The following is a 27,519-nucleotide window of genomic DNA, read 5'->3' as shown; positions in this document are numbered from 1 at the left end:
CCAGGAAGGGCCTGTTTCACAAAGACTTTAAAATTCAATTCAATTTAAGAAAAATTAACATCTCTCATGAATGAAAAAATTGGTTAACATATACAATGCTTCACATACACATATTCATAGAAAATAATTTTGAAAAGATCAGCGTTAGAAATTTAACAGCATTTATTTATTTATTCATTTAATTTAGGGGGGGGGGCCATCATGGCAACTTCATTTGAACCATTGCAACAGGTGAGCGTTTCATCAATATTTTTGTCTGACATGTTGTCAGATCTGACATCTTTCCTTGATTTTGATTCGCTGATAAGCAATGTATGGTTATTGTCGGATAAAACGTCTGACAAGTCCTTTGATGAAACGCTCCCCAGGTCTGAAATAGCAGCCAATCACCATCATGGTTTTCACGGTATTTAGCATCATGGCAGTTTCCATAATTGTAGGTCTCTATGAAGCAGGCTCATGGACAAGGTACCTACCATCCACAAGTAAATCACATAATTGGGATTCTCTTTCCTCTAGGAATAAGCCGTCAAAGATCATGGACCCATTGACAGACGAAGAAAGACTAATCCCTGCACCCCAAGAGCTGTCTCCAGCGCCGTCCCCGGCGCCGTCCCCGGCACCGGTCAACTTTTTCAGGAGTGGACGCGCAAGGGTCGTCTTGTGCATCCTCTTCTGTGAGCTGTGTGAACGATTGACTTACTATAGTATCATAGGAAACCTCGTCATCTTCTGCACCAATGAACTCGGGTACTCCAGTGCCACGGCAGCTGTGATAGTCGCAGCCTTTTCCGGGACGTCGTATTTTGTGCCTATTTTCGGAGGCTGGGTCGCCGACTCGATTGCTGGGAAATACAACACAATCTATGGGAGTTTGCTTATATATTTTGTTGGTGAGTACTTATTCATGGTTCCATTACATTTGCTCCAGCGACAATTGCGTTGCTCTAAATTCTACACACTAATCAAATGACCAACTTCAATCCTGGGTTTCACACTAAAGATAAAGACCTGCCAACCAGTACGTTTTTGGCGTATTTACATATAGTACGTTTTTGCAACCAAAATACGGCAGTACATTTTTTCTTTAAAAAATATGTTTTCTAAGAATTTTTTTTTTTACAAAATCATATTTTATTGAGAAAAATCATCTCTATATGTCTCTATTTCATAAAACTTACACAAATATGGTTATTACATGTAGATCAATGTCATTTCAGGCAACTTGTGTTTTTTCAATCATTTTGTTTAAACCAGGGTTATGAAATACAATTTTTTGGGGGAAAATTAAATACATTTTTTTAAATCACAGAATACAGTTTTTCATTCCCAGAGGTTGGCAGGTCTGATTATATTTCCCTACCCTACACCTAACCCTAAACATCCTTTTGCAACCCTATTACCCTACATGTACATCTAATACCCCTTTCATAAACCCAATTAAAATGAATTAGGCGGCTAATAGCAGCATAATTTGGTCGTAAAATTGGAGGAGGACAAGAGTTATCCGCATTACTCTGATGCTGCTATGATCCGCATAATAGCGGCATCGGGATAAGATTTTGAGTTTATGAACGCATTTCCAAATAATGCGGATAATTGCCATGGTGCGGTCACAAGGTCACCCTTTTCCAACACAACCGCATCGGAGGGGGCGTGTCCAGTTGTCATGGCGATTATCCGCCTTTTTCAGGACGGGCGCTCGTAAAAATAATGCGGCTTATTTTCGGAGTTTATGAACGCAATTTTTATTGAATTATCCGCATTACTCTTAGGCGGCTAATTGGAGGATAGGTTTATGAAAAGGGTATTAGACAAAATTAAGCCCGGAGCACTTGTCACAGGAGCAAATGTTTTATTATTTTACGGAAAGTAAAAAAGCTCATATGTACAACTAATGTGATAATGACTTATTTTTAGGAGGTAAATGTAGTCAAGGTTCTCTTTATTTAGGAACAAGGGTATAATTTTGGGCTTAAGGACTTTACCGCTGATAGAGGGGGGAGTTGGGGAATAATAATAATTCACTTTTTGGCCTCCCTAACTGTTAATCATGAAGGACAAATTTATTTTCGATGAGCCGTTTTTGTATGGTACATGTAGGCCTAATTTCTTAAACTGGGGGCTTCAGGTATATGCCATTATTTATGCACTGACAAATGACACATTAGCACCTCACCTGGCTCATAATTTGTATTGCATAACTTTTTTCCCCTTCCACAGGGTTCTTTATTTTCTAAAAGCATAATTACACTGTATAAACATTTACAATTTTTTTCAGACAAACAGTAAATAAAGATGGTATATACATAATTCCTAATACATAGACATAAAGTCAAACTGACTTATTATACAATCAATAAGTTGTCACAGCCAAAGCAAATTTGGTAAGAAAAATAAGAGATCTGATACAAATATCTAGGAAATAAACATTGGTAATAATTATGTTTGTTAAGGTGACAGATTGCCAGCTTGTTCGAGAAAGTTTCTGAAACAAAACCATTTCTTTCTGAACTTATTTGCTCTGAAATTTGTTTCATATATTTTTCATTTTCATAATAAAGTTTTACAGCCGACACAATTGTGATAAATAAAGGTAACTCTTTTCTCAATTTAGCTATGAAATATATCTCTTTTCTTACTATCATCATGATACAGTTAAGAGCATTATTTGTACCACAAAATCCAAAAAATTTGTTTGCATTCGTTAATACGATCACCTCTCGAGTATTTTGAAATATCCATGATTCTATTCTCGACAATATTACATTAGAATGAGTACAAAGGCAAAATATATGCATAATTGTTTCATCATTATCAATACAAAAGTACATTTCATATTTGCTACTATACCAAATTTCAACAGAGAATCTTTCATGTACAATATTTTGTTTGAAACCACCTTGTGTTTATATCCATTGTTGTCTGAAAAGGAATCAAACAAAAACCAACCCAAAGGATGTATTGCATAACTAATTTTTTTAAAAAAATTGGTTTTATCTTTACGGAGCAATTTGTTTGGGTGAGCTGTTTTTTCATGGGAATTTCTAAAACTGTGGGGCTTCTAGAATGCCCAACAAAAGATGAATTTATGCACTGACATAGGAATGCACCTGTCTCATAACTTATATTGCATACTTTCAAAGAGCTGTTTTTCTTTGGACCCCCCCCCCCCCTCTGCCCGATGTAGACCTCATATAAGTTACAGTGCTCTGAATTCAAATTCATACTGTACATTGTGCTATTGTATACAGGATGAGTTCTACTTCCATATTGCATTTACAACAGTTGACTAAATTGATAATGAAGTTTTTTCTAATCTACTGGTATTTTATGCATTTTTACTTCTTTTATAGGTGCTGTCACTCTTCCTCTTATCTCAATTTACTATGAGGACTATGGAGATGGCAATGCGGGTCTTACAAACTCTCAAAAGCAAGGATTCTTTGTGTTTGGTCTCCTGCTAATCTCCATCGGAACAGGAGGCATCAAGTCCAATGTAGGTCCTTTTGGAGCCCAGCAGATGGAGGATCTAGGCGAAGGGGCAGTGCAGACTTTCTTCTACTGGTATGTTTGTCAGTCCAAAGTGTAGAGTGATAATGAGAGATAAATTTTTCATTGTTATTGCTTCAGCATTTCAGGTCAAATCAGATTTTAAAAATGGGTCGAATGAGGGAAGCCTTTCATGAAATATATATAGTGAGTGAGTTTTCATTGACTATTTGTTATAAGCTACTGAAATCCTTGCATCTGATTGGCTCGGAGTAAGAAAAATTCAGTGAAAATCACTAACTTTCAAGATGCTTTATAAAGCACTTCACAGATTTAAATTTTCAATTCAATTAATTTATTTCCATCTTCAAATTCAAATAGTACAATATATTCTCTTGGAAGTGAGGTATGCAAATACATTAGCAAGTCTCCTTTCCAGAGATATACTTTTATGTCTATTACTACTAGTAGTAAAAGGTATTAAGTAGGAAGAACATTCATAATCGAGACAGGAAGTCATTATTGTGATCGATTGGTTTCAGTTTTCAATTCACACACTTGCCGTATAAAGTATGCTTTTTCTTTAAGTGACTTTTTCTTTAAGTACTTTAAGTGACTTTTTCTTTAAGTACATGTACAAAGCATAGTATGTATGATATATAATCTGCATAGTCTAGATGGTATTATACCATGGTACAATTGAAACCACCCTTGTGAGTTCGGGCCAACAAATGCAGTATATGTAGCATTCAAATTGATGTTTTTAGTCAGGATTCAATAAAATATGGTTAACTAAAATCTGGCTCTATCTCCTCCCGTTTGTATGATTCGTGCACTGCAGTAAACCCTGTAATTTTCACTTTTGACAAACAAATTATGTAACTCTGAAGTATAATCCTTTACCCTTGTAAACACCGTATATGAGTGTTCAAAATGGTATTAATGGTATTGATTGATTTTGCCGGAGACAAGTCTGAAGTCAGTAGCATTTCATTATCACCATGTGACTGCATTAGTAATTAAATAGTGAAACAGGAACTAGTACAAACATAGCATAAAAGTTATGGACGTGATTGCATTTTATGTGGGGTTTTTTCTGTTTGTTTACAATATCACACATAAAGGGTCTCCATAAAAGTCACAAGTTTCAGTTTTCATTGAAAACTGAAACTCATGTGACTTTAATTTCAAGCTGCGACACATGTACATGTATCTGGGTATGGTAATTCCATAAACTATGGTGCCAAGTTAGAAGTTATGATATTTGGGATGTCCTGTTTACTTAAAAGAACTTTTAGCTATATGCCATCCACACCATCATAAAACTAGTGTAAAGTCTCAGATCATTTAATGAACACAAAGGGCATACTGTTCATTCTTTGAAAACCAACTCAGATATTTAATACTAGATTCATGACCATATTTATGGCCTCAATAGCTCATGGCACACTAAATATGTCACTAATTGGTTGATCATTTATATGGAATCACCCATTTAGATCTTGGATATTTAAGAGGGTGGGGAATGAAAAAATGGTGAAAATGATAAAATAAAGGTATATAAAAGAGGCAAAAGTAATAAAGATGATAAACACATTGCTTATTATGTTTTATGATTTAAACAAGTTTATCCAGGGAATAATTTTCCTGGTATCGCATTGCAATTTGCTCCATATTTTTTAAAGACTGCTATGCATAAAGTCTTTTGTATAGTATGTTTTTACATAGGATTCTACATTAGTTGAGAGCTTTTCTCTTATGACCAATAATGCTATTCACCCCCCCCCCCCCATCCTCCACCCACGAGATCAATCATTGGCATTTAGCCCTGATCTTCATAGCACAGATTTTAAGGCTATTTCTCTTTCATTTTTGCTGTAAAATGAAAGGTAATGACTCAAAATAAAAACCAGGATGCATGTACAGTATCTAGAACAGTGATACAATGAATATCGTAATTCAAATCTCAAAAAGGTAATAAGTTTTTCAGTTTGGATAATATTTCATTGCATTTTGTATGCCTCTCATGATCATTATCAGTCTACATATGATGAATGACTATGGATATGGAAGCGAGAAATTACATGTAGTGTCTTTGTTGGTCACGCTAAACTTGAGTCCCATATCTATATACACTTTGCTTTCCGTGATGGAATTAGTTGGTCGCATGTCATAAGGTGGTCCAATTTTGCGAACTGGGTAAAAATGGTCAAAAATTTTATTTTTTGATATGTTATAGCTGTTACCATTCTCTAAATAATGAATTTAGCCTATAGTTCTAGCTTCAAAATGAGATCTTACTCAATAAATTTGGTCAAGATGCTGTGATGTAGCAATAATTTACCCATGGCACCATGTGGAAAATTGTTCATACGCCACCCTTTTTGCATACCCAACTTATGAAATGCAACCAGTTAATATATTTAATAGTTAAAATATGTTGTGTGGCAATACATTTTTTTTCGTTTAGAATTTATCGATTGCTCTAACATTGATTTTTCATGTGATCAAGGTTTCACTTGACTCGGAAATATACTCTAGTGTTGTTGGTTTCAGTATCGAATTAACCACTTAAGACTTGATTTATTGATTATTATTGCTTCTATCCATTGTTCACATTATTCAGCTTTTGATTGACACATGTTTCCTCCAATGAACCATTTTTACATCTAATTGAATTGTTTTACTGTCATTGGTAGACTATCATTATTTGTATTTTATTATTATCAACAATAAAAATTAAAGGTCAAGTCCATCCCAGAAAAATGTTGATTTGAATAAATGGAAAAATCAAACCAGCATAATGCTGATAGTTTGATCAAAATTGGATGTAAAATAAGAAAGTTACATGGCATTTTTAAGTTTCGCTTATATTTCACAAAACAGTTAAATGCACAACTTCATGACATGAAAATGAGAAAGTTGAGGATGTCCCTCACTCACTATTTCTTTTGTTTTTTATTGTCTGAATTGTACAATTTTTCATTTTTTACAGATTTGACAACAAGGGCCAACTTGACTGACCCATATAGTATTAAAATAATGTTAATTCCACATGTTCAGGGAGGAATTAATCTTTGTTTCACTTGACAATGAGGTGAAAAATTGAATATTCAGTGTTTCATATAATAAAATACATAAGAAATAGTGAGTGGATGATGTCATCAATCTCCTCAATTGCATACCGACAAGGATGTGCATATAACTGTTTTGTGAAATTAAGCGAAACTTTAAAATATAACTTCTAATTTTACATCCGATTATGAAATTTTCAGTGATATGCTTGTTGGATTTTTCTCTTTTTATTCAAATCAACATTTTGTTAGGGTGGACTTGTCCTTTAATGAGTCTGATGCACTTTCTTTTGACTGGTTCATTAATGTTGTCCCTGGGTTAACCTACTATGCTGTCATCAATCTTCAATAGGAAGTTGGTTTGGATATAATGTACATGTATAGAATCCATCATTCTAGTCATTGGTAGGTTTTCATGTTTCAATAGAATTGACAATAATAGTAATAATAACGGTATATTTACCCAGGGTAGCCACTTCAGTTCCGAAGACTGTTCTCCCAGTGGGCCCTGCTAAATTATTATTGCACGGCGAAGCCAGAATACCGATTATGGTGCACAAGCTTTTTGAGGAATTGTTTCCTGTCGGTACCCATTTACCTCACCTGGGTTGAGTGACACACAGTGTGGATAAATTTCTTGCTGAAGGAAAACACACCACGTGATAAAGTAATTTCACTGTCTTTCTTTTGACCAAGGTTTGAATGGTTCATGGTTGTTTGGCTCAGGGACTGCCTTCTCTGCCATTGTCTATGTTCAACAAGAATTTGGTTTTGATATAGAATTCATTATTCCTGTAATTGGTAGATTGAATTTTTTATGGTGTTATCAATAATAAAAAATAATGGGCGATTAAGATTTCACTTTCGTTTGATAAAGGTTTGACTAGTTCATGGTTGTTGGTTCAGGAATACCCTGCTCTTCCATTGTCTATGTTCAACAAGAAGTTACATGTAGTTTAGAATTCATCATTCCAGTTATTGGTGTCTAGTGGTATCAGTGATAAAAAGTAATGAGCTATTAAAGTTTTACTGTCTTTTGTTGAAGGTTTTGGCTCAGGAATTGCCTACTGTGCTTTTGTCTATGTCCAACAATGAGCTAGTTTTAATGCATACACTTTACAATGTGTATCATTGGTAGATGATTAATTTTATATGGTGTTATCATTAATAAGAACTTAATGGGACAATTTCATTTTTTTGGCTCAAGGATCACCTACTATGCTGTCGTCTATGTCCAATAAGACGTTGGTTTCCTTATTAAATTACAATGTGTGTCATTGGTAGATGATTAATTTTGTATGAGTATGATCAATAATTCATAAAAACTTAATGGGACAATTTCACTTTCTTTTGATCAAAGTTTAACTGGTTCATCAACGGGCATCAACGTTGGCTCAGGGATCGCCTACTCTGCTGTTGTCTACTGTACGTCCAACAAGGAGCTGGTTTCAATGTTAAACCTTAATGTGTGTCATTGGTAGATGGTTAATTTTATATGGTATTATTGTAATACAAATTAATGAGACAATTTCACTTTCTTTTGATCAAGGTTTTTGTCTCGCCTGCGGAGCGAGACATACATGTAGGTATCACTATTTCCGGCGGCGGCGTCGTCGTCAACAATTGTGTTGTACACCCAATAACTTTCTACAGCTTCGAGGTGGGATCACCAAATTCATACCAGAGGTCCATCTCGTGAAAGCACAGGTCAAGTTCGAATATGAGTTGAATTTGAATAAGGTCAAAGGTCAATGAACTTTCCATGACTGGCACTGTGCTATGTTGTACACCCAATAACTTTCTACAGCTTCGAGGTGGGATCACCAAATTCATACCAGAGGTCCATCTCCTGAAGGCACAGGTCAAGTTCGAATATGAGTCGAATTTGAATAAGGTCAAAGGTCAATGAACTTTCCATGACTGGCACTGTGCTGTGCTGTACATCCAATAACTTTCTACAGCTTCGAGGTGGGATCACCAAATTCATACCAGAGGTCCATCTCCTGAAGGCACAGGTCAAGTTCGAATATGAGTCAAATTTGAATAAGGTCAAAGGTCAATGAACTTTCCATGACTGGCACTGTGCTATGTTGTACACCCAATAACTTTCTATAGCTTCGAGATGGGATCGCCAAATTCATACCAGAGGTCCATCTCCTGAAGGCACAGGTCAAGTTCGAATATGAGTCGAATTTGAATAAGGTTAAAGGTCAAAGGTCAATGAACTTTCCGTGACTGGCACTGTGCTGTGCTGTACATCCAATAACTTTCTACAGCTTTGAGGTGGGATCACCAAATTCATACCAGAGGTCCATCTCCTGAAGGCACTGGTCAAGTTTGAATATGAGTCGAATTTGAATAAGGTCAAAGGTCAATGAACTTTTCATGACTGGCACTGTGCTGTGTTGTACACCCAATAACTTTCTATAGCTTCGAGGTGGGATCACCAAATTCATACCAGAGGTCCATCTCCTGAAGGCACAGGTCAAGTTCAAACTTGAATAAGGTCAAAGGTCAATGAACTTTCCATGACTGGCACTGTGCTGTGTTGTATACCCAATAACTTTCTATAGCTTCGAGATGGGATCGCCAAATTCATACCAGAGGTCCATCTCCTGAAGGCACAGGTCAAGTTCGAATATGAGTTGAATTTGAATAAGGTTAAAGGTCAAAGGTCAATGAACTTTCCATGACTGGCACTGTGCTGTGTTGTACACCCAATAACTTTCTACAGCTTCGAGGTAGGATTGCCAAATTCATACAAGAGGTCCATCTTTTGAAGGTGCAGGTCAAGTTCGAATGTGAGTTGAATTTGATTAAGGTCAAAGGTCAATGAACATTTTACTTCAGAACTCAGTACTCTCTGTACTTGAACCAGATTTTGTATTTTACTTGTTTATTCTTTAAAAGTTGTTGTTGTTATTTATTTAATGAGCTATAGTTCTTGGCACCATTTATAATATTCACACAAATTTGCCAAAGGTACAATAGAAAAGCTGTCAAAGTTTTCACTCATATTATTATGCATTACATTCTTTTTCACTAACATTCATTTCCTTACTTCCATGGAAATCATTATAGCTTCATAGTATTAACAGCATTCTTAGTGTTATCTCATTTCCTAGGGATAAAGTAGGCCTATGGCATTGCATATGTAAACTGTCAGAACCACAATTCACCCCCGTAAACTGCTGACAGCCTCGGAAGTCATATAGCATAGTTTTGACATACATTCTCTTCATGACTGCAATATGCAGGCGAGACAACGCTTGGCATTTGCCTTATACTGGTTCATCAACATTGGCTCAGGGATCGCCTGCTCTGCTGTCATCTTTGTCCAACAAGAAGAAGCTGGTTTCAATATTAACTTTACAATGTCTGTCATTGCTAGATGGTTCATTTTGTTTGGTATTATCATTGATAAAAACTTAATGGGACATTTCACTTTCTTTTGATCAAGGTTTTACTGGTTCATCAACGTTGGCTCAGGGATCGCCTACTCTGCAGTCGTCTATGTCCAACTAGAAGTTGGTTTTTAAATTGGTAGTCGTTTTTATGTTATTTTCAAAAATAAAAAATAATGAGTGACCAAAATGTCACTTTCTTCTGTTTAAGGTTTTACTGGTTCGTCAACGTTGGCTCAGGGATCGCCTACTCTGCAAGTGTCTTTGTACAATAAGAAGCTGGTTTCAATATTAACTTTGCAATGTCTGTCATTGGTAGATGGTTCATTTTGTTTGGTATTATCATTGATAAAAACTTAATGGGACAATTTCACTTTCTTTTGATCAAGGTTTTACTGGTTCATCAACGTTGGCTCAGGGATCGCCTACTCTGCAGTCGTCTATGTCCAACTAGAAGTTGGTTTTTAAATTGGTAGTCGTTTTTATTTTATTTTCAAAAATAAAAAATAATGAGTGACCAAAATGTCACTTTCTTTTGTTTAAGGTTTTACTGGTTCGTCAACGTTGGCTCAGGGATCGCCTACTCTGCAAGTGTCTTTGTACAATAAGAAGCTGGTTTCAATATTAACTTTGCAATGTCCCTCATTGGTAGATAGTTAAATTTATATGGTATTATCGTAATAAAAATTAATGGGGCCATTTCACTTCCTTTCGATCAAGGTTTTACTGGTTCATCAACGTTGGCTCAGGGATCGCCTACTCTGCTGTCGTCTATGTCCAGCAGGAAGTTGGTTTCGATGTAGGTTTCACCATTCCCACCGTCTCCATACTCCTGTCTATTATTATCCTTGTTCTCAGCCGCAACAAGTACTTAATGAAGGATCCAGAAGGTATGCTGAGAAGGGAAGATTTTGCCTTGTTTATTGTTTTTGTAAAGAAAACATGAGATAGATTATATAAATTTTGTTCTTGAAATTTTCAACTTGATAGCTTGGCAGAAATAGAAAAGATAATCAAACAGTAAGTAAGTCATTACACATTTACAACTGCTCACCAACAGAAATGTTCATGCATACTGATCATTCACCTTTGGCAAGCAGCATTCATGCACAGTCTTGCGAGGAACTGGTTAGTGTAGGAAAGAGCCGAGGCAGTCCAGGTACGGTCCAGATCATTGAGGACCTTTTTTATTCAAAGAAAAAATTTTGAAATATACCAGGCTTTATTTTGAAAGGGTGATGGAAATAATATCTCTTTGAATGGTGAGGCTTTGACTGTTTTCTGAGGGCAAAGTGAATAATATTTTGCTAGAATTTCTCATACCCTAGTATTTATCATAATGCATGTTGATGGAAGAATCAGTCTTAATGTTTTTATCACTTTCTTTCAGTTGTAAACTCTAATCTTTCCACAATATAGCAAACATCCCTGTTATCTTTGTCTTCTTTACAGGGAGCGTACTGACTAAAGTAGTGAAGATCACTTTCGATGGGACAAAGCAATGTACATGTATGCACCCAAACCAAGATGAAGACCTTGATAGCTGCCTGGACAGGACTAAGATCTCAAAAGGGGGGCGATACCAGGACCAAGAGGTCGATGATGTCAAGTCTCTGGGGCGCGTGATACCGGTCTTCATACCCATCGTCGTCTATTGGACCATATATATCCAGGTAAATGGAAGAGATATATATGTATATTTGTTTAAGAGATTTTTAAAAAATAGAAAGTTATTGATATCAAATTATGAATTTACTCAAAAATATTTTACATGGTTTCAAGGGAAAATATCCATCATCAACAGGTGGTAGAAAGATTCTGCACAGGGCTTGGAGATGTCTGTATGGCCATGGGAGTGAAATCTGAATACTTGTGGAAGTCACGTGATCCCCTCTCGTATGATGTCAAAGTTAACAATTGGCATCTGACACGGCTCAATGACTTGTACCAACTGTGAAAGATATTTAGATGATAAACAGAAGATGGTCTGTGGGTCGGCTCTTATTGTTTCATCTGTGAATGGGCTTTCTTACACAATTCTAGTATATTTTCATGGGGATATTGCTGTACATGGATGTAATAGCTGCTGTTATGGCGATGGAGGAATCTAAAGAGTAATGAGTGGCAAGAGTTGTTAAAAAAGTATTTTTAAGTTATGAAAAGAGGATAAAGCGTTATCTAAAAGCGGATTATTATCATTATCATCTCTACAAGAGATCACAGAGGAGCGTCTACAAATCTCGTTTTGACTCATTTGATCTACATCAGGCTGGGCTTATTTTTACATATTAATTGAAAAATCAATGTAAAAATGCATATACATTTATGTAAAATATACCAAAATTTTCCAAGAAAACTTTTTTTAAAGAAAAGTATTTGGATAGCCAATGCCAACAATCAGAATTAATCATTGAACATGTGAACCCATTTCCATTTTGTTTATCCTATTACCTACTAATAGCAGATAGTACCTGGACAATATGTTTAATGATATACTACGTCAGATGTTGTTTGAAGGTTTGCATGGTGGCATGTATAATCGTTGATGTGGTTTACGGTATACCATGTGGAGTATTATAGAAGAAGAAAAAGAAATGGATAGGCGAGAAAGCGGAAATTTGAGAGTAGAGTAATCTTTCTTGAATGTAGTCCGTAAAAAAATGTAAACCAGAAGAGATTGATGAGTTAAAACAGCTTGAGTAGTAGAATGGATGAGGAGTTGGTGGCTTGAGTCGGCGAGTAGAGATGATGAGCAGGAGCAGTAGAGAGACTCGACGTTTTCGGGCAGGTTGACTGTCCGTCTTCAGGAGTGAGTGTTCGCTTGGCGTGTGGCGGTAATTATGGAGAACGGTTGGACGTGGGAGAAAGCGCTGGGCCGGCGGTCACGGCGGTCATAAGTACCGCCGCACGCCGAGCGAATACTCACTCCTGAAAACCACATCAGCAATATACGTGCTAATATATATAATCATTCACTTAAGTACATAAGTACTTAAGTACAATTAAGTAAGGAAAAGCACCAAGGGAACTTTATGTCAACTATCAGTACTCTAGTACAACTCTGATTTTCTCATTTATGTAGATGTCATCCACCTATTTACTGCAAGGAGAGAGGATGAGATTAAAGTACGGAGAGTTCACGATACCTGTTGCTGCCCTCAATCTCTTCAATGTGGTTATCATCCTGATTCTTATACCCATCATGGATCGAATCGTCTACCCTTGTTTTGAGAGGAACGGTATGAGGTTGTCCATGCTAAAGAGAATAGGTTAGTTGTTGTGTACATTTACATCATAGTATAATTTTTCAATTACAATAAATCCAAAACATTGATAAAGTGGCTGGAAATTTTCAATTAAATCTTATGGCTTACTATACAGTGATTCCCCTCAACAAAACCACTTAGTCTGATTTCTGATTTAACTGGTATAGGTCTTATTGCCTGAAGATTTAATATTGACCTTGGCTGTACTAGTATTTAGTCTCCTTACCATTTTATTGTCCTCAGAGTGAAAAATCTGGCTATATATGTTGACTAAATGATGTTAGCCAAAGTGGATATATGCATTGGATGAACTAGTTGCTAACTTCTAATTTTCTATTGGGCACATTTTTCTCTTACAGCACAAGTGGGAAAAATAGAAAAGGGCACCACAATTTCCAAAAAGTGAATATCAGCCACAGGGGCATTGAGCTCAGGGCATCTACAACCATGGGCCTGGATTGGTTTAAAGCCTTGGTGGTATGATTGAAAAGGTCATTGTCAAATACCAAATATACATGTAGATGTACCAGGCAAGGGCATGCATGTGGAAAAGAATCCATACACAACTTGTACTCCTTTTTTATTGATTGTCATCCCCTCTCATTGTAGGAATTGGAATGTTTTTTGCTGCCGGCTCTATGATTGTGGCAGCCATCGTAGAGATATGTCGGAAGAACGTGATGCGAGATGGGGGGTTCCTAGAGCAAACGATTGCAGACGTCACATACAATGCTTCGGACATCTCTGTCTTTGCCCAGATTCCCCAGTACTGCTTGATTGGAACCAGTGAAGTCTTCACAAGTATCACAGGTTAATAAAATTATATGGACTGCTATGTCGGGCCTGTAGTCATTTTTATAGAGATGCAGCAAAACTATGTCACCGTTCTCACTACGCTTTCTAAAACTAATTTACTGGAAATCGGTTCAGGAAACCAGTTTGGAAGATCGCATTGCTAGCGTTCCCACTTGATTGCACAAAAGTGGTTTTCAAAATCACTTCACGTAGAGCGATCTTGTTGCTATGGGAACGCTCTCAGAGGGGTGACACGTTTTGCCCGAAATTCGAAACCGCAGCGTAGGCATTCTACACACAATAAGTGGGATAGTGCGCTCAAAATGTGCGAAGATCGCTTCTCTAAGAACTTTTGTATCAATACTTATGCTAGAACCAGTTTAACGAGGCAAAGCAATCTTGAAAACTCATCTCGAGGTGGTTTTCTAAACCAGTTTGGAAGATTGCTTCGACCGTTTACATGTTAAACTAGTTTCCAGTAAACTAGTTTTAGGAAGGTAGTGAGAACGGTGTCTACGAAACTGTGACTTTTGGTCAGGCTTTATGATCATGAACATTCATGTACAAGCTGAATAGAATGATTAACTTCATCAAATTAACTTTGTTAAAGGTCAAGTCCACCCCAGAAAAATGTTGATTAGATTAAAATCAACCAATCATAACGCTGAAAATTTCATCAAAATGGGATGTAAAATATGGAAGTTATGACATTTTAGTTATATGCACAACTCACTGGCATGCAAATGATGATGTTTCTTACTATTTCTTTTGTTTTTTTATTGTTGAAGTATACAATATTTCAATTTTTGCAGACTTGACAATAAGGACCAACTTGACAGAACCATAAAACCTTAAAACAATGGTAACACTACATGTTCAGGGAGGAATAAAACATTGTTTCACATGATGATTAGTGCTGTTATCGATAAGATCGGTAAGATATTTTTAGCGATATATTGTTGGAGAATTTTCTTTCCGATAACGGCACTAATGATAATGATGAGAAAATTATAATATTTCATATAATGAAATACAAAAGGAATAGTGAGTGGATGACGTCATTAATCCCCTCATTTGCATACAGACCAGGATGTGCATATAACTGTTTTGTGAAATTAAGCGAAGCTTCAAAATGTCATAACTCTCTTATTTTACACTCGATTTTGACAAAATTTTCAGTGTTGTGGTTGTTGGATTTTTCTCATTTTATTCAAATCAACTTTTTGTTGGGGTGGACTTGTCCTTTGAAATACAAGTAGTTGCCACAAGCAATAGTTTCGAGAGAGAGAGTTGGGTGATAATAATAGTTACACGTAATTCTAACACAGTTTACACAAACCTAATTGTGAAACAAGGAAACCTCTTGGTAAAGCCAAGCTATGTTGAAATATTCATGAAAGACACAAACAGAAATAAGCACATGAAGGCACTTGTTGCATTGTCTTCATTATTTAGAATGTCATCACACAATTTGAAGGTGCTCTTGTGATTAGATGAAGTGCTAAAAATTGCTCCCATGGACCACTAGGAAGTCAAAGTGTGCTGTATTAAGCCAACGGCACATCACTTTCTGATCACTACATGGATTGAAATGCGATAAAAGATTAAGTCATTCTCATTCTGGCCCAGTCTGCTGACTGAATGCCTTTTATATATAACTATTTCCATGGCATTAACCCATTTGCTACCAGAATGATTTGGCACATATTAACTCTTAACATGCCACGCACACTACTAACCCAACGCCACAGTGCTAATCCGATGCTATTCCCCTGTGCCAGCCACAAAACCCCCCTGTGCCACATTGATTTTGGGATCGCGAGTCGTATTCACTCCTTTCAATAGTCATGATTACAATTGCTTGTAACTCTCTAACGATTAGTTTATCCACAAAATATTGTGGAGTAAAGTTGTAGGAAATTTCAAACCCCTTATAATTGTGTCCTCATTATATGGATTGGTTATTATCTTTACCACTAAAATATGAGTTGTATCAAGTAGTTCCATTTTGTGGAGTGTTTTGTATGGATCAAAAAACCTAGGTCTCTTCCCTCTCAGAGGCGGAGCCATATCTTGTAAAAAATGTAGAAATACTCGAAAAAGTTGAATGTAAACCGCATGAGTAAGTTGATCTCTCAGAAAGCAGAGTTGGCACTGCACACAATAGTGCTAATTACGGAATGCATGCGATGCGCAATACAATGCAAAATGGCGTAACAATGATTGTAATTCTGAATGTGCGCAGTCATGCACGAAGCAGGCGAGGGTAGGAAACAATGCAAGCACAAAGCAATCAATAGTAGGCGTGTGAGCACGAGTGTGGCATGTTATAGTAGGATACGTAGCGTGCACGAAGCACTCAATGAGTTAATAATGACAACAATAGACATTTAAGTAGCCATCTTTTGAGAATTAATCTTTTCCGAGGTGCACTATGACTTTAATAACTTGAGCTGCCCTCCAGCGCTTTGTGCATTCAATGAATAAATCCTGCCAGGTAACCAATTCACTTCATCTGGTTTGAGTGCCGTACAGTGTTGGTAAATTTCTTGCTGAAGGCAAACACGCCATGTCTGGTATTCGAACTCACGTCCCTCAGATTGAAAGTCGAGATTCGTAATCACTAGACCACGATGCCCCCACAATTTTTATTGATTCTCTGATCATTTTCCAATGTTAAATTAAATTATTTTTCTAATTGTTACCCTATTTTTGTCATTAATTTTTTTGATCATTACCCTATCTTGAATTGATCTCTAACATCCAGGTCTTGAGTTTGCGTACTCCCAGTCACCTGACTCCATGCAGGGTGTCATCATGGGGCTATTCCTGATGACCACCGGTCTAGGAAGCTACCTAGGGTCCCTACTGGTTATCATCGTCAATGCTGCTTCATCAGGTAAGGAAGCAACAGTTGGGCGATTCCATACGTGTGTCGTACGGGACATTTTGACAACAATTTCTAGTTTCCTAACTGAATGCTTGAGCAATGAAATATTTTTTTGTCAATGATAAAGCTATAGTGGGTAGTCATGTGAAAAACTCATAACCAACACAAAAAAATTGATTATGAGTAAATTGTAGGTGAAAATGTTATGTGTCGTACGGGACGCAGAAATGTCCTGTACGACACGCAACATTTTAAGCACTGATTCACCTATGGACAATATATTTTTGTTGGTTGCCAGTTTTTTTGCATGTCTATCCAGTAGTACTTTGATATTACCACAAAGCAAATTGAAGTTCTTCGTTCGTTTGGACAGCAGGTTGAAAAATGTTGTGAAAATGGCTGATTTTCTCGCATGGAATCGGCCAGTTAGTGGTTCCGGAAGGTTCAGAGCATGGATCTGGCCACAGAGGATAATCTATTGTTACTGGGGGTGCTGTTACAATGTTCAGCAGCACCACCAGTAACAATAGAATAATCCTTCATGGACAGGGCCCAGGTTAAGAGCTGACAAAACATTTGAGGGTTGAACCATTGTGAGAGGAAACAAAACACAAGGAGAGAATTAATTTAATTGGAAAGATACAAAATCAGTTATAAAATAAGAGAGTTATATGGAAGTTTGGGGGGGGGGGTGGTGGTGGAAGTAGTGGTATTAGTAGTAGTAGATGGTAGTAGTAGTAGTAGTAGTAGTAGTAGTAGTAGTAGTAGTAGTAGTAGTAGTAGTAGTAGTAGTAGTAGTAGTAGTAGTAGTAGTAGTAGTAGTAGTAGTAGTAGTAGTAGTAGTAGTAGTAGTAGTAGTAGTAGTAGTAGCAGTAGCAGTAGCAGTAGCAGTAGCAGTAGCAGTAGCAGTAGCAGTAGCAGTAGCAGTAGCAGTAGCAGTAGTAGTAGTAGTAGTAGTAGTGGTAGTGGTAGTGGTAGTGGTAGTGGTAGTGGTAGTGGTAGTGGTAGTGGTAGTGGTAGTGGTAGTGGTAGTGGTAGTGGTAGTGGTAGTGGTAGTAGTAGTAGTAGTAGTAGTAGTAGTAGTAGTAGTGCTCGAAGTGGTGGTAGTAGTAGTGGTGGTAGGAGCAGTAGTAGTAGTTGTAGTATTGGTAGTAGTAATAGTGATAGAAGTGGTGGTAGAAGTTATGGGGGTGGTGGTTGTAGCAGTAGTGGTAGTAGTAGTGGTGGTGGTGGTTGTGGTGGTAGTAGTGGTAGTTGTACTTGAGTTGTTCTCAGTATTAGTAGAATTAGTGGGGTTTTTTATACACTGACCATGAATGATGTTTCTCTTTGCCTTGTTACTAGATACCTGGATACCGGATGAAATCAACGATGGATTCTTGGAATATTTTTACTTCCTTCTTGCCGGGCTGATGCTGCTCGACTTCCTCTTCTTCCTGATCATCGCACACCGGTATAAATATGTCAATGGCAGCACTCGGACGGGCAGTGTAGATTCCTTTAGCAGCAAACCCAATGAAGAACTGGGTTACTCTTATAACACAGAGACGGAATCGCTGCTTCCGAAATCTCCAGAACCTCAGTCAAAGAGAGTTGAAAATGATTATTCTTTTTCATAGAGGTATGTCTTGATTGCACAAGAAACAGTTTGTCTGAAGGATATTTTATCAAAGCTGTGTTTATTACTTAATCTATTGAAACCAAATAGAGATTTTTTTAAGGGTGTGATAAAATGACATTTTAGCTCATGATTGAAATGTGAATTTTAGAATCGTTTTTATAGAATTTTTAAAATATTTCTTTAGATCTTTCAAATCATATCAGGGAATTTGTACAACTTCAGTAGATTTTGAAAAATATATACTTTTTTCTTCTTCATCCATGTAGTAGGCTACAGTCAACCTTTTGTGTATAATCATACTTTTAGCAGGTATGGTGTGGATGCTAATATGTACAGTGCAGGTTAAAACAACTAAGTCATTAGCTATGTACAGTGCAGCTAAAAATAAGTGACTTTATAAAGCTCCCAAAAATGTTCTGTAATCTGATTGGTCCAAATCTGATCACATGATATTCAGTGAATTGCACTATTGCATCCAAAATGCACTATCCTGCACTCTGACGTCATACCACAAGTACTATCCTGCACTCTGACGTCAGAGTGCAGGATAGTGCGAGGTCTGGAATTATCTAGAATAATCTAGAATTTAGATCAATCGGTATTGGGTGCAGAATAGTGCGAGGTCTGGAATTATCTAGAATAATCTAGAATTTAGATCAATCGGTAACATGGGTGATTAGGGGGGTTGTATAAAACAATCGATGCATGCATTCTTGTGCATAGAGGACCTAAATAATGAAGTCCATGCTCGACTCACCAAATGGATATACCGCACGGTGTCCTGCGGACCTCGGTATGAAAGGTATTCCATTGGCTCTTCTCCCACATCATTCATTATTTGGCCTGCATGCACGCGCTTACGTGCATTATTTGTATACTATCTAATGGAGCTGAGTTTCCCCATACCATTTGCTTGAATTGGGCTACATGTAAAGTAGTACAGCTGATGGCATCTTAGGACAGCCCATTTCACATTCTGATAGTGTCAGGGAAGAATGTCCGTTGGTAGCTAATAGTTCAAATTTTTACATTTCTGAAGACTAACATGACCAACAGGTTTACTTTTATTTGAAAGATAAATTCCAGTTGTGGTAACGATTTCAAAATGAGTTCGTACAGAATCCAATGAAATGACCACCAAAGTGTCTGTATAAATAAAAAATATCTGCCAAAGGATTTTGGAAGAAATTGTGTGATTGCTAAGAAATTAGCAAATAAGCACGGGATTTGGGTCGAGCGTCGGGCCGACATTCAAAGCAGTAATAATACACTGTCCCATGTGCACTTATCTGTGTTGGTGATCTTCAGTGTGAACATTTTTCAGCGTAGATTTCAAGATTTCACAAAGTTCAGTTTATGTAACTGTAACAGATCTAGATCCTTGATGATATAGTGACAATTAAGCTTGGTTTAACACACTTTCTTGTGAAATCAGTGTTTACTGCAACTACTTTCATTTATCTTTAAGAAAAAGTACTCAGATCATTTACTGCAGAATTCTGAAATGTACACTGGCTGTGTACAGGGACTGCCTGGTTCCAAGTACATGTAGGAAACAGTTTAAAGTGACTGTTCTTTGGCACTAAGAGATGTTTATCTTTATTGGAGAGTAGGGACAACTCTAGATTTGACACCGTTTTGTTTCCATTCACTGAGCATGCTGCATTGCTGAGTTACATAAATGTTTTTAGTGTGTTCATTTTGTAGAGGACCATTATATTTTGTTTTCATTGATTTTCCTCTCACATTTTATATTAATGATTGTCAACAATTTTTATCAGCTTTTAAGCCAACCGACACGGATTATGGAACTACGGATCAGATGTGTCTTATGTTGATATCAATATATCATCATGAGGCTATAAGTTTTACTATTTGTTGTATGGGTAAAATGAATGATGGAGACCTCTTGAAACGAGTTAGGCATTCTTTTTTGCTTGGGTGTTCACTAGTATTACATGTACCAGGTTCCAAGTTTTGTTTCTGACTTGCCTGTTCCAGAAGCTTTTTGCTGGCCAAGATTTTTTATTGAAACTCATGGACTGCTGAATACTGTAATTCCCAAGTACAGAATAGCCAGTTACAGTGGGCAATAGGTCAGTATCTGTGTTTGCATGAGCATTGTTTTTTTGAGGGCCTGCAACCAACCAGGGGCCTGTTGCATAAAACTTTTTACCTGAGAAAACTCTGGTAAAAACTAAAAACTAAGGTTAGTCTGATTTTTGCCATTGACTTTAACACAGGGCAAAAACTCCGGTAAAAACAACCTGAGTTTTTTCAGGTAAAAAGTTTTATGCAACGGGCCCCAGGTCTGGGATTTTTTTTCGATCATTTCAAAGTATTTGAAGGGCTTCCATTATTAAATTGGCAATCAAATTTTACTTTTTTTTACGTCAATCAAATATTCTGTAGATCATGAATACAAATTCTAAGAAATAGATCTGATTTACATTTTCTTAGGTTTGACAACACAGTAAACTAATAATACAATAATAGGAATTACCACTAACATACCTGCAAATTCAACCAGAAGTATTTAAGCCAAGCCCTACACTGCTTCAAAAGACATTGATATTGTGTCCATGTAGATTGTAGGGATACATACATGTATACTTAACTCAAGTTATCCAAGAGTGTGGTACACATAAAGCTGCGTTAAATGTATTTCGTGATGATGGTTATTATTACTGTTATAATCATCTTAATTGTCATATTACTAGGTGTATTAGAATTCTTTCCGGGATGTAGTCGAGGAGGCCGACCTCTAGGCCAGATCTTGCCAGCCTTAGCATCGGCCTCATCCATAGTCACGGGTACAAAGTCTATGGGAGGTTTTCTCCAGCGGCCTCGTGACTCGGAAGTACCGGCCTTGACTACATCCGTGATTATTCTCAGAGATCTTTTTAAAGTATACATTAGATTGGTGAAATATTTCTGTTTCTGTTTATGGTAACTCCCGTAGGAACTCGGCAGGACAGCATATTTGCTGGTAAACGCCAAGCTGGTATATAACCAATTACCTTAGAAACATTTTCCGTCTAGGTGAATCAGTCATAGTGGCTGACGTTATAGATGACAGATATCACTCTTGGGCCTTTTCATTAGAGTGGAGACAGTGGCAGAGTGGGGATTCAAACATACAACCTTGCGATTATGAGTCCAATGCTCTAACCACTGGACCACACGACCGTATTAGTGCCCAGAAGATCAAAGAGAGCTTTTAAACTGGAATACTTGTTGAGTCTTGCCAATTTGTCTTCTGTAACATGCATGTGTGAATCTCCACAGTATTACTTGATTCTCCTACAGTGATTCCTTTCTCACAAGAAGGACTAACGTTGTATTGGAAGATATCCGCAACAGAGTACTAAGGTTTTTGAGAAACAAACTGTGTTTACATATTATATTAGGCCTTCACCCACTACAGGTTGTGCCAGAGGGAGTAGGTGTCCGTGTTGTCTGTCCGTCCCTCCGCATTGTGTTCCCGCAATAACTCAAGAACCGATTGACTTCATTTTGGATCATGTATGCATGTGGGATGGACAATGAACTGAATAGTTTGAGGTGTATGGAGGTGAAATGTTCAGGGTCACAGAGGTCATTGTATACCCTAATGGTGCACTCACATTTCCCTTATGGCAGTCGATTACAGCTGCTGGAACATTTCTGTACCAGCTACATATAGGTGGTGTGAATAAACATGAATGAAACGGCTGTTCTTGACTCACTGTATGACAGCCGTAGTGGAAATGTGACCGTGCCTTGAAACGCACCATTTTTTCCAAAAAATTTAAGAGACCTTTGCTGGTCAACTTCTCATTTTGATCATGTATGCATATGTGAGTGGCAATAGTTTGATTGGTTTGGTGGTATGGAAGTCAAAGGTTGAAGTTCACAAAGGTCATGACATACCTTAAATGCCTTGTTCTCTTGATTGCCCAAGAACCTTTTGACATATATCACCTTCAAATTTGAGTCATGTGTATACCGTAAAATGCCTCATACTTGTAATAGCTAATTAATTGCTAATTAATCAGCTAATTAATAGCTAATTAATCTAATTCAAAATTAGAAGATATATGCTTGCTGGAGTGCCAATTATCTGATTATTATGGGGAACAGAGATCAAAGTTCACAGAGGTCATGCGTCTTGAGAAATATCATTTTCTTGGATAATTCAAGAACTGTTTGATGGACTGACTTTAAATTTGGGTCATATTTGCAAGCACATAGATGTGACTATGATAAACCGGTACTGAAGGATGTGAGAAAAGAGGCAATTTAAGTGAAATACATACTAAAGTAATGGGGAGAGTTGTTCACAAGTGACATCACACGTCTTTGTCGCATTGCCAATTGGAGGATCTCCATAGCATTAGTGATTGCAATATTTGAATGCTCATAACTTTCTCATTATTTGTCCGATTTTTTCTCAAACTTTCAATGATCTGTTTCTTTGATTCTTCTGTTTTCACACAAGCTAATTTGTTCTAAAGGTTTCATTCTCCTTTAATGACTATGCAATGAACAATGTGATCTGATTTATTAAATGTTTTTCACGATGTCAGTATAAATTATGCAATATGTAGCTCGGATCAGGCATTGGCGGAGGCATGAATTATGTATGTAAATTTAAAATCCATCTAGTTTGCATAGAGCATTGATATGTGGTTTGTTCCTATTCTAACTTTTCCTAGGCTTAATGCGAAGTGTAAATGTATTTATGACAGGTCCCAACATGGATCCTTGTGGAACACCATGAGGTAGTGAAGTTGTCCGTTTTCAATGTTTTTTAATGTTTTTAACAATATCAGTATAAAATATGCAATATGTAGCTCAGATCAGGCATTGGCGGAGCCATGAATTATGACATGTAAATCGAAAATCCATCTAGTTTGCATAAAGCATCGGTATGTAGTTCATTCCTATTCTAATTTCTTCTAGGTTTAATGTTGAGTGTAAATGTTTTTATGATAGGTCCCAACATGGATCCTTGTGGAACACCATGAAGTAGTGAGGTTGTCCATTTTCAGTACCAATTTTCAATATTATGGCTCAGGTCAGAAGGTGAAACCCTGAAGGGGTTTCCTGCTATTTTTTTCTTTTCCATTTATATTGAGACTTAATAATTGCATAAAAAGAAAAAAAAGTAACCAAAATTACGAGTTATCTTGCCTTACATTGCTTTGATTTCAATGGTTTTCAAGTTTTTTGTTTTTTCTTGTCGATCATGATAAGCTCTGATAATTATAGATACACTCAGTTTACATTTATTGTGGACTTATGCATTTGAATTCCAATATACATATATATTAATACATACAAGTATGTGATCAATTTTGACATTAGTATAACAGTACTATTTTGTATTGCCTCAATAATTCCAAATTACAGGTTATTTTCTACAAATTCTTAATATTTCTAAAATGAGAATTTTTATTGTCATATCTGATTGTGAAAATATACATTTTTATGTGAATGCATATTTTATTACTCATTTACTAGTACTCCGTAGTGTCTGTAGGTTAAGTTTGGAATGGTGCTTTAATAATGAATTAATGAATTCTTATATTTTTACATCCTTTATTTTAATTGCCTTATTACATGCACATTTGTTTTTAATGAAATTCATCCTATATATTGCACAAACATGTACTTACCAGATGTGAATATTTAGACTTACTTCAACTAATTTTAAAATGTGCATTATTTGTTTCATAAAACGGGTTGGGAGTATGGTTATGTATTGGAAAGGTTGTAGAACCTCTCCAAATTTTCGAGGCTCGCACGGATGAAGAGATAACACCTGACTTCTATTGTGACATAACAGGCGTATGTGATATGTGCGCGTAAGCGCAAAAATCCTTGTCTTAGTCCTTTCTTTGAAGAAGAAGGATTTCAGATAGCATCTCAGTTATTACGCGCTCTGAGTTAAATGATGGCCCAAAATTGCACAGTGATGCACTTGCACAACTTGGAGGTTGCATAGAATTAAAGCATGACTTCGTGACGTGACTTGCATTGGCTACAATCCTTGAACCCGTTTTATAACAAGTTATGAGGTGTAATATGGTATATACTCACCTATAGATGTTCATTGTTCATTTTATTCATATAAAAAATGTATTCTATCTTGTTATAATTTTTCAAAACTCAAATTGTCTTTTTAGTCAAGGAAAGCAAATTATGTGCCCATTGTTAGTCAATTCATTTTTTTTTTTAATTATATTGTTATCTTCTATATATCATAATTTTCAATTATGAATCTAATGCTTTACTTTTTTTATAACTCATGAACATTTAGATACTAACTGAAAATATAGTCCAACTCGAAAAGAAATGCTCTTTTTATATTCCTTTTATAGGTTTATAATTTCTGCTTTTAGAATTGTTTTAGGTATTGTTTAAAATTTGTTGCTAATCCGAATCTTCCTGTTGAATATATTGCCACTTACAAAAAAAGTCTAGTTGTATTAACTTCATATGCAATATTACTTTGTATTTTTTGCCTTTACAAAAGACAAGTATTTTAACCAAGAATTATGTGTCGATGTATTCTATTTGTGTTTTTATCTATTGTCATTTAGATAAATTTAACGAAATATTGTTTATTACCATAATGTGAATGTTCTAGTCTATTGTGGGTTTTTCTGTTTCTGTAACTATAACAAGACAAGTTTCTATAATTGATGTTGATAATATATAGATGTGCATGTATTGTATATATATTGTATCTACCCAGACATTGAGTATTCTGAAAATATTTGTCATGATATCCAAAATTAAAAGAGAAGGCTTTAAATACTTATTCCATTTTTAACTGAAAATAAATTCCAACTGCCCTGTACTGGGGAATATTAGAGATTTAGAAGAGAAAATTCCATATTAATGCTTGTGTATTGTATGTCTATGCAGTCTATTTTATTCCATCCAGGATTTCTACAAGCTTTTCTTCCCAAAATTCATTTCGAAATAGTGGTTTTTCATTGAAAGTTATGAATTATTTTTTTATGTGACAATTTTTATATTTCGTGGTCATATCAAAATCAAATTCATATCATGCTATTTTCCGCAAAGTTTTAGAGCAAAGTATTTTGGAGACAAATCAAGTTCTTTAATGCAGTCACACTTAGTTGAAATGTAAGGAAAACTAAAAGCTCTCATTTTGGCACTTCATATAACTTTATGAACATCTTTTTGAAACAGGCTCCTCGATGCATATTTTATCGTTAATGTGCACTGTATCGTTGATTATACTTTTAATGTGTTTTACAATGAAGTGCAATCTTATTTTAAAGATTTTGATACATTTTTGTACAATGTATGTATCTCTTCCAATAGTTGTGAAAGATATTTTTCTAACAGATGATTTGTCGATAAATAAAGCATATATTTCATGATACAGATGAATCTGTTTGCAATTATTCTAAAGTTTGATGTATGTGAATTAAATGGTTTTTGGCAAAGTAACTATGTTTTAAAAGAGAGACAGGGACACGGAGACTTGTAAAGATGAAGAGTGGGGGTGAGGGATGGGGAGGGGTTGAGATTGAGAGGTCTGTTAGATTCTATCATAACAGATTAAAGAGAGAAAATCTGTAAGTGTGTGATGGTCAGCAGTCTGAAAATCTACCCAAGTTCAAGTAAGAGGTGCACATAGTGACATTTTTATTTAAAAATAACAAATCTTTTCTTTTGTCATAAAATTGCATTCATTTTGACAAGAATAATTCTTCTTAAACATAAATTGTAGAAAATGCCCCTCTAATAAAGGTATGTCTTTGAAATCGAGTTGATTGTTGTGTTATATTTTTTGTGGGGGTATGGGAGTTGGGGACGAGGTATATAACAATACTGTAGATGTTCTAAATGTGCCCCCTCTTTTGGAAAATCCTTGATACGTCCCTGCATCGAGGTCACCAAAGGAGGTTGATGTAGGGATGGGGGTCAGCACACGGCTTGGCTCCTTGTTTCGCGAGTCTTGGGGCAACCATTATAATGATATTATTATAATGATAAACTACGCCATCTTGTGTCAGGAAATAATCAAACGAGGGGGATCAAACAGCGATAACGAAGTATGGAGGTGGGATTACTTTTTAAAATAGCTATAATGATATAAAACGTCGAATTTTAGGAAACGTCAAGGAGAGTTTCTGTGTCATGTAGTAGAATCACAAATATATATTTATATATTCTATAAAAAAAACAAAACAATGTGTTAGTATACCGGTATCCCCGGGGACCGGTATGCTAAGCTAAAATGGGATCATTTTCATAGATTTTTCATTAAAAAAAAACGTTTTCCAATATTTGTTATTCTTTCTCTTTTTATTCTTATCTCGATATCATCAAGGATTACGTTAAAATCTGCTTGCATTTGGATGATATTTTGATGAATCATCGCAAATGAGTGCAGCACCCAGTTCCCATGTGTATAGTGCCACTCCCACCAAGAAAAATGAACGGCGCGGCTATTTATTGATCGTTTTCAAGTAGTCTTTTATTAAGGCTGTCGAAAGGTTGTCGAATGCGAAACTATGCATGTTTATCAGTTAAAAAAAGAAAATCTAAATTAAAGGCTCGTGGAGTACAGATATAGGCCTATACTTATTCGAATAGGCTGTAGTTTTAGTTAGGGTAATTTATAATGGATGGGGGTTCAAGTATTCTTATGTCGAAAGACATTACCTGCACTGACATATCAACGCACCTGAATCATTAACTGTATTAGCAACTGAAAGTGATTTTATTCGTCTTTTGACGCCCCAGATACCGATATCGCTTCGAAAATTTACAGGTGCTCTGAAAAGAGTGAAATCGGTCGGATCGATGTTCATCCTTTTCTCCGGGGAAGTCCTTCATAAATTCATTTTCGGTTTACGTCCCTGCGTTTCATAAATAATATTGTTCCGTTTCAAGCTTCAATTTTCATTTCTCAACAACATTAACAAACGAAGTAACATATTAAACATGT

At 36.2% G+C, this 27,519-nt stretch overlaps 1 protein-coding gene and 1 long non-coding RNA gene across 2 annotated transcripts; both read left to right on the top strand.

Moving 5' to 3' along the window:
* Positions 1–418: 418 nt before the first annotated feature.
* On the top strand, positions 419–19,028 carry LOC121432190 (solute carrier family 15 member 4-like). The gene is made up of 8 exons (XM_041630046.1): positions 419–893; positions 3,357–3,567; positions 10,691–10,860; positions 11,423–11,643; positions 13,053–13,239; positions 13,846–14,046; positions 16,799–16,930; positions 18,266–19,028. Exons 1-8 carry the CDS (start codon positions 419–421, stop codon positions 18,538–18,540), a joined length of 1,872 nt encoding a protein of 623 aa, XP_041485980.1. The 3' UTR covers positions 18,541–19,028.
* Positions 19,029–22,984: 3,956 nt separating this feature from the next.
* Positions 22,985–25,948, top strand: LOC121432122. Its single transcript, XR_005972182.1, has 2 exons — positions 22,985–23,313; positions 23,561–25,948. It is a non-coding gene; the product is annotated as an uncharacterized LOC121432122 (long non-coding RNA).
* Positions 25,949–27,519: the final 1,571 nt, after the last annotated feature.

This window comes from Lytechinus variegatus, chromosome 18, assembly GCF_018143015.1.
Source record: "Lytechinus variegatus isolate NC3 chromosome 18, Lvar_3.0, whole genome shotgun sequence".
NCBI classification, from domain to species: domain Eukaryota; kingdom Metazoa; phylum Echinodermata; class Echinoidea; order Temnopleuroida; family Toxopneustidae; genus Lytechinus; species Lytechinus variegatus.
The sequence above is the reverse complement of the archived record's forward strand: the minus strand, read 5'-3'. Positions and strand labels throughout refer to the sequence as shown.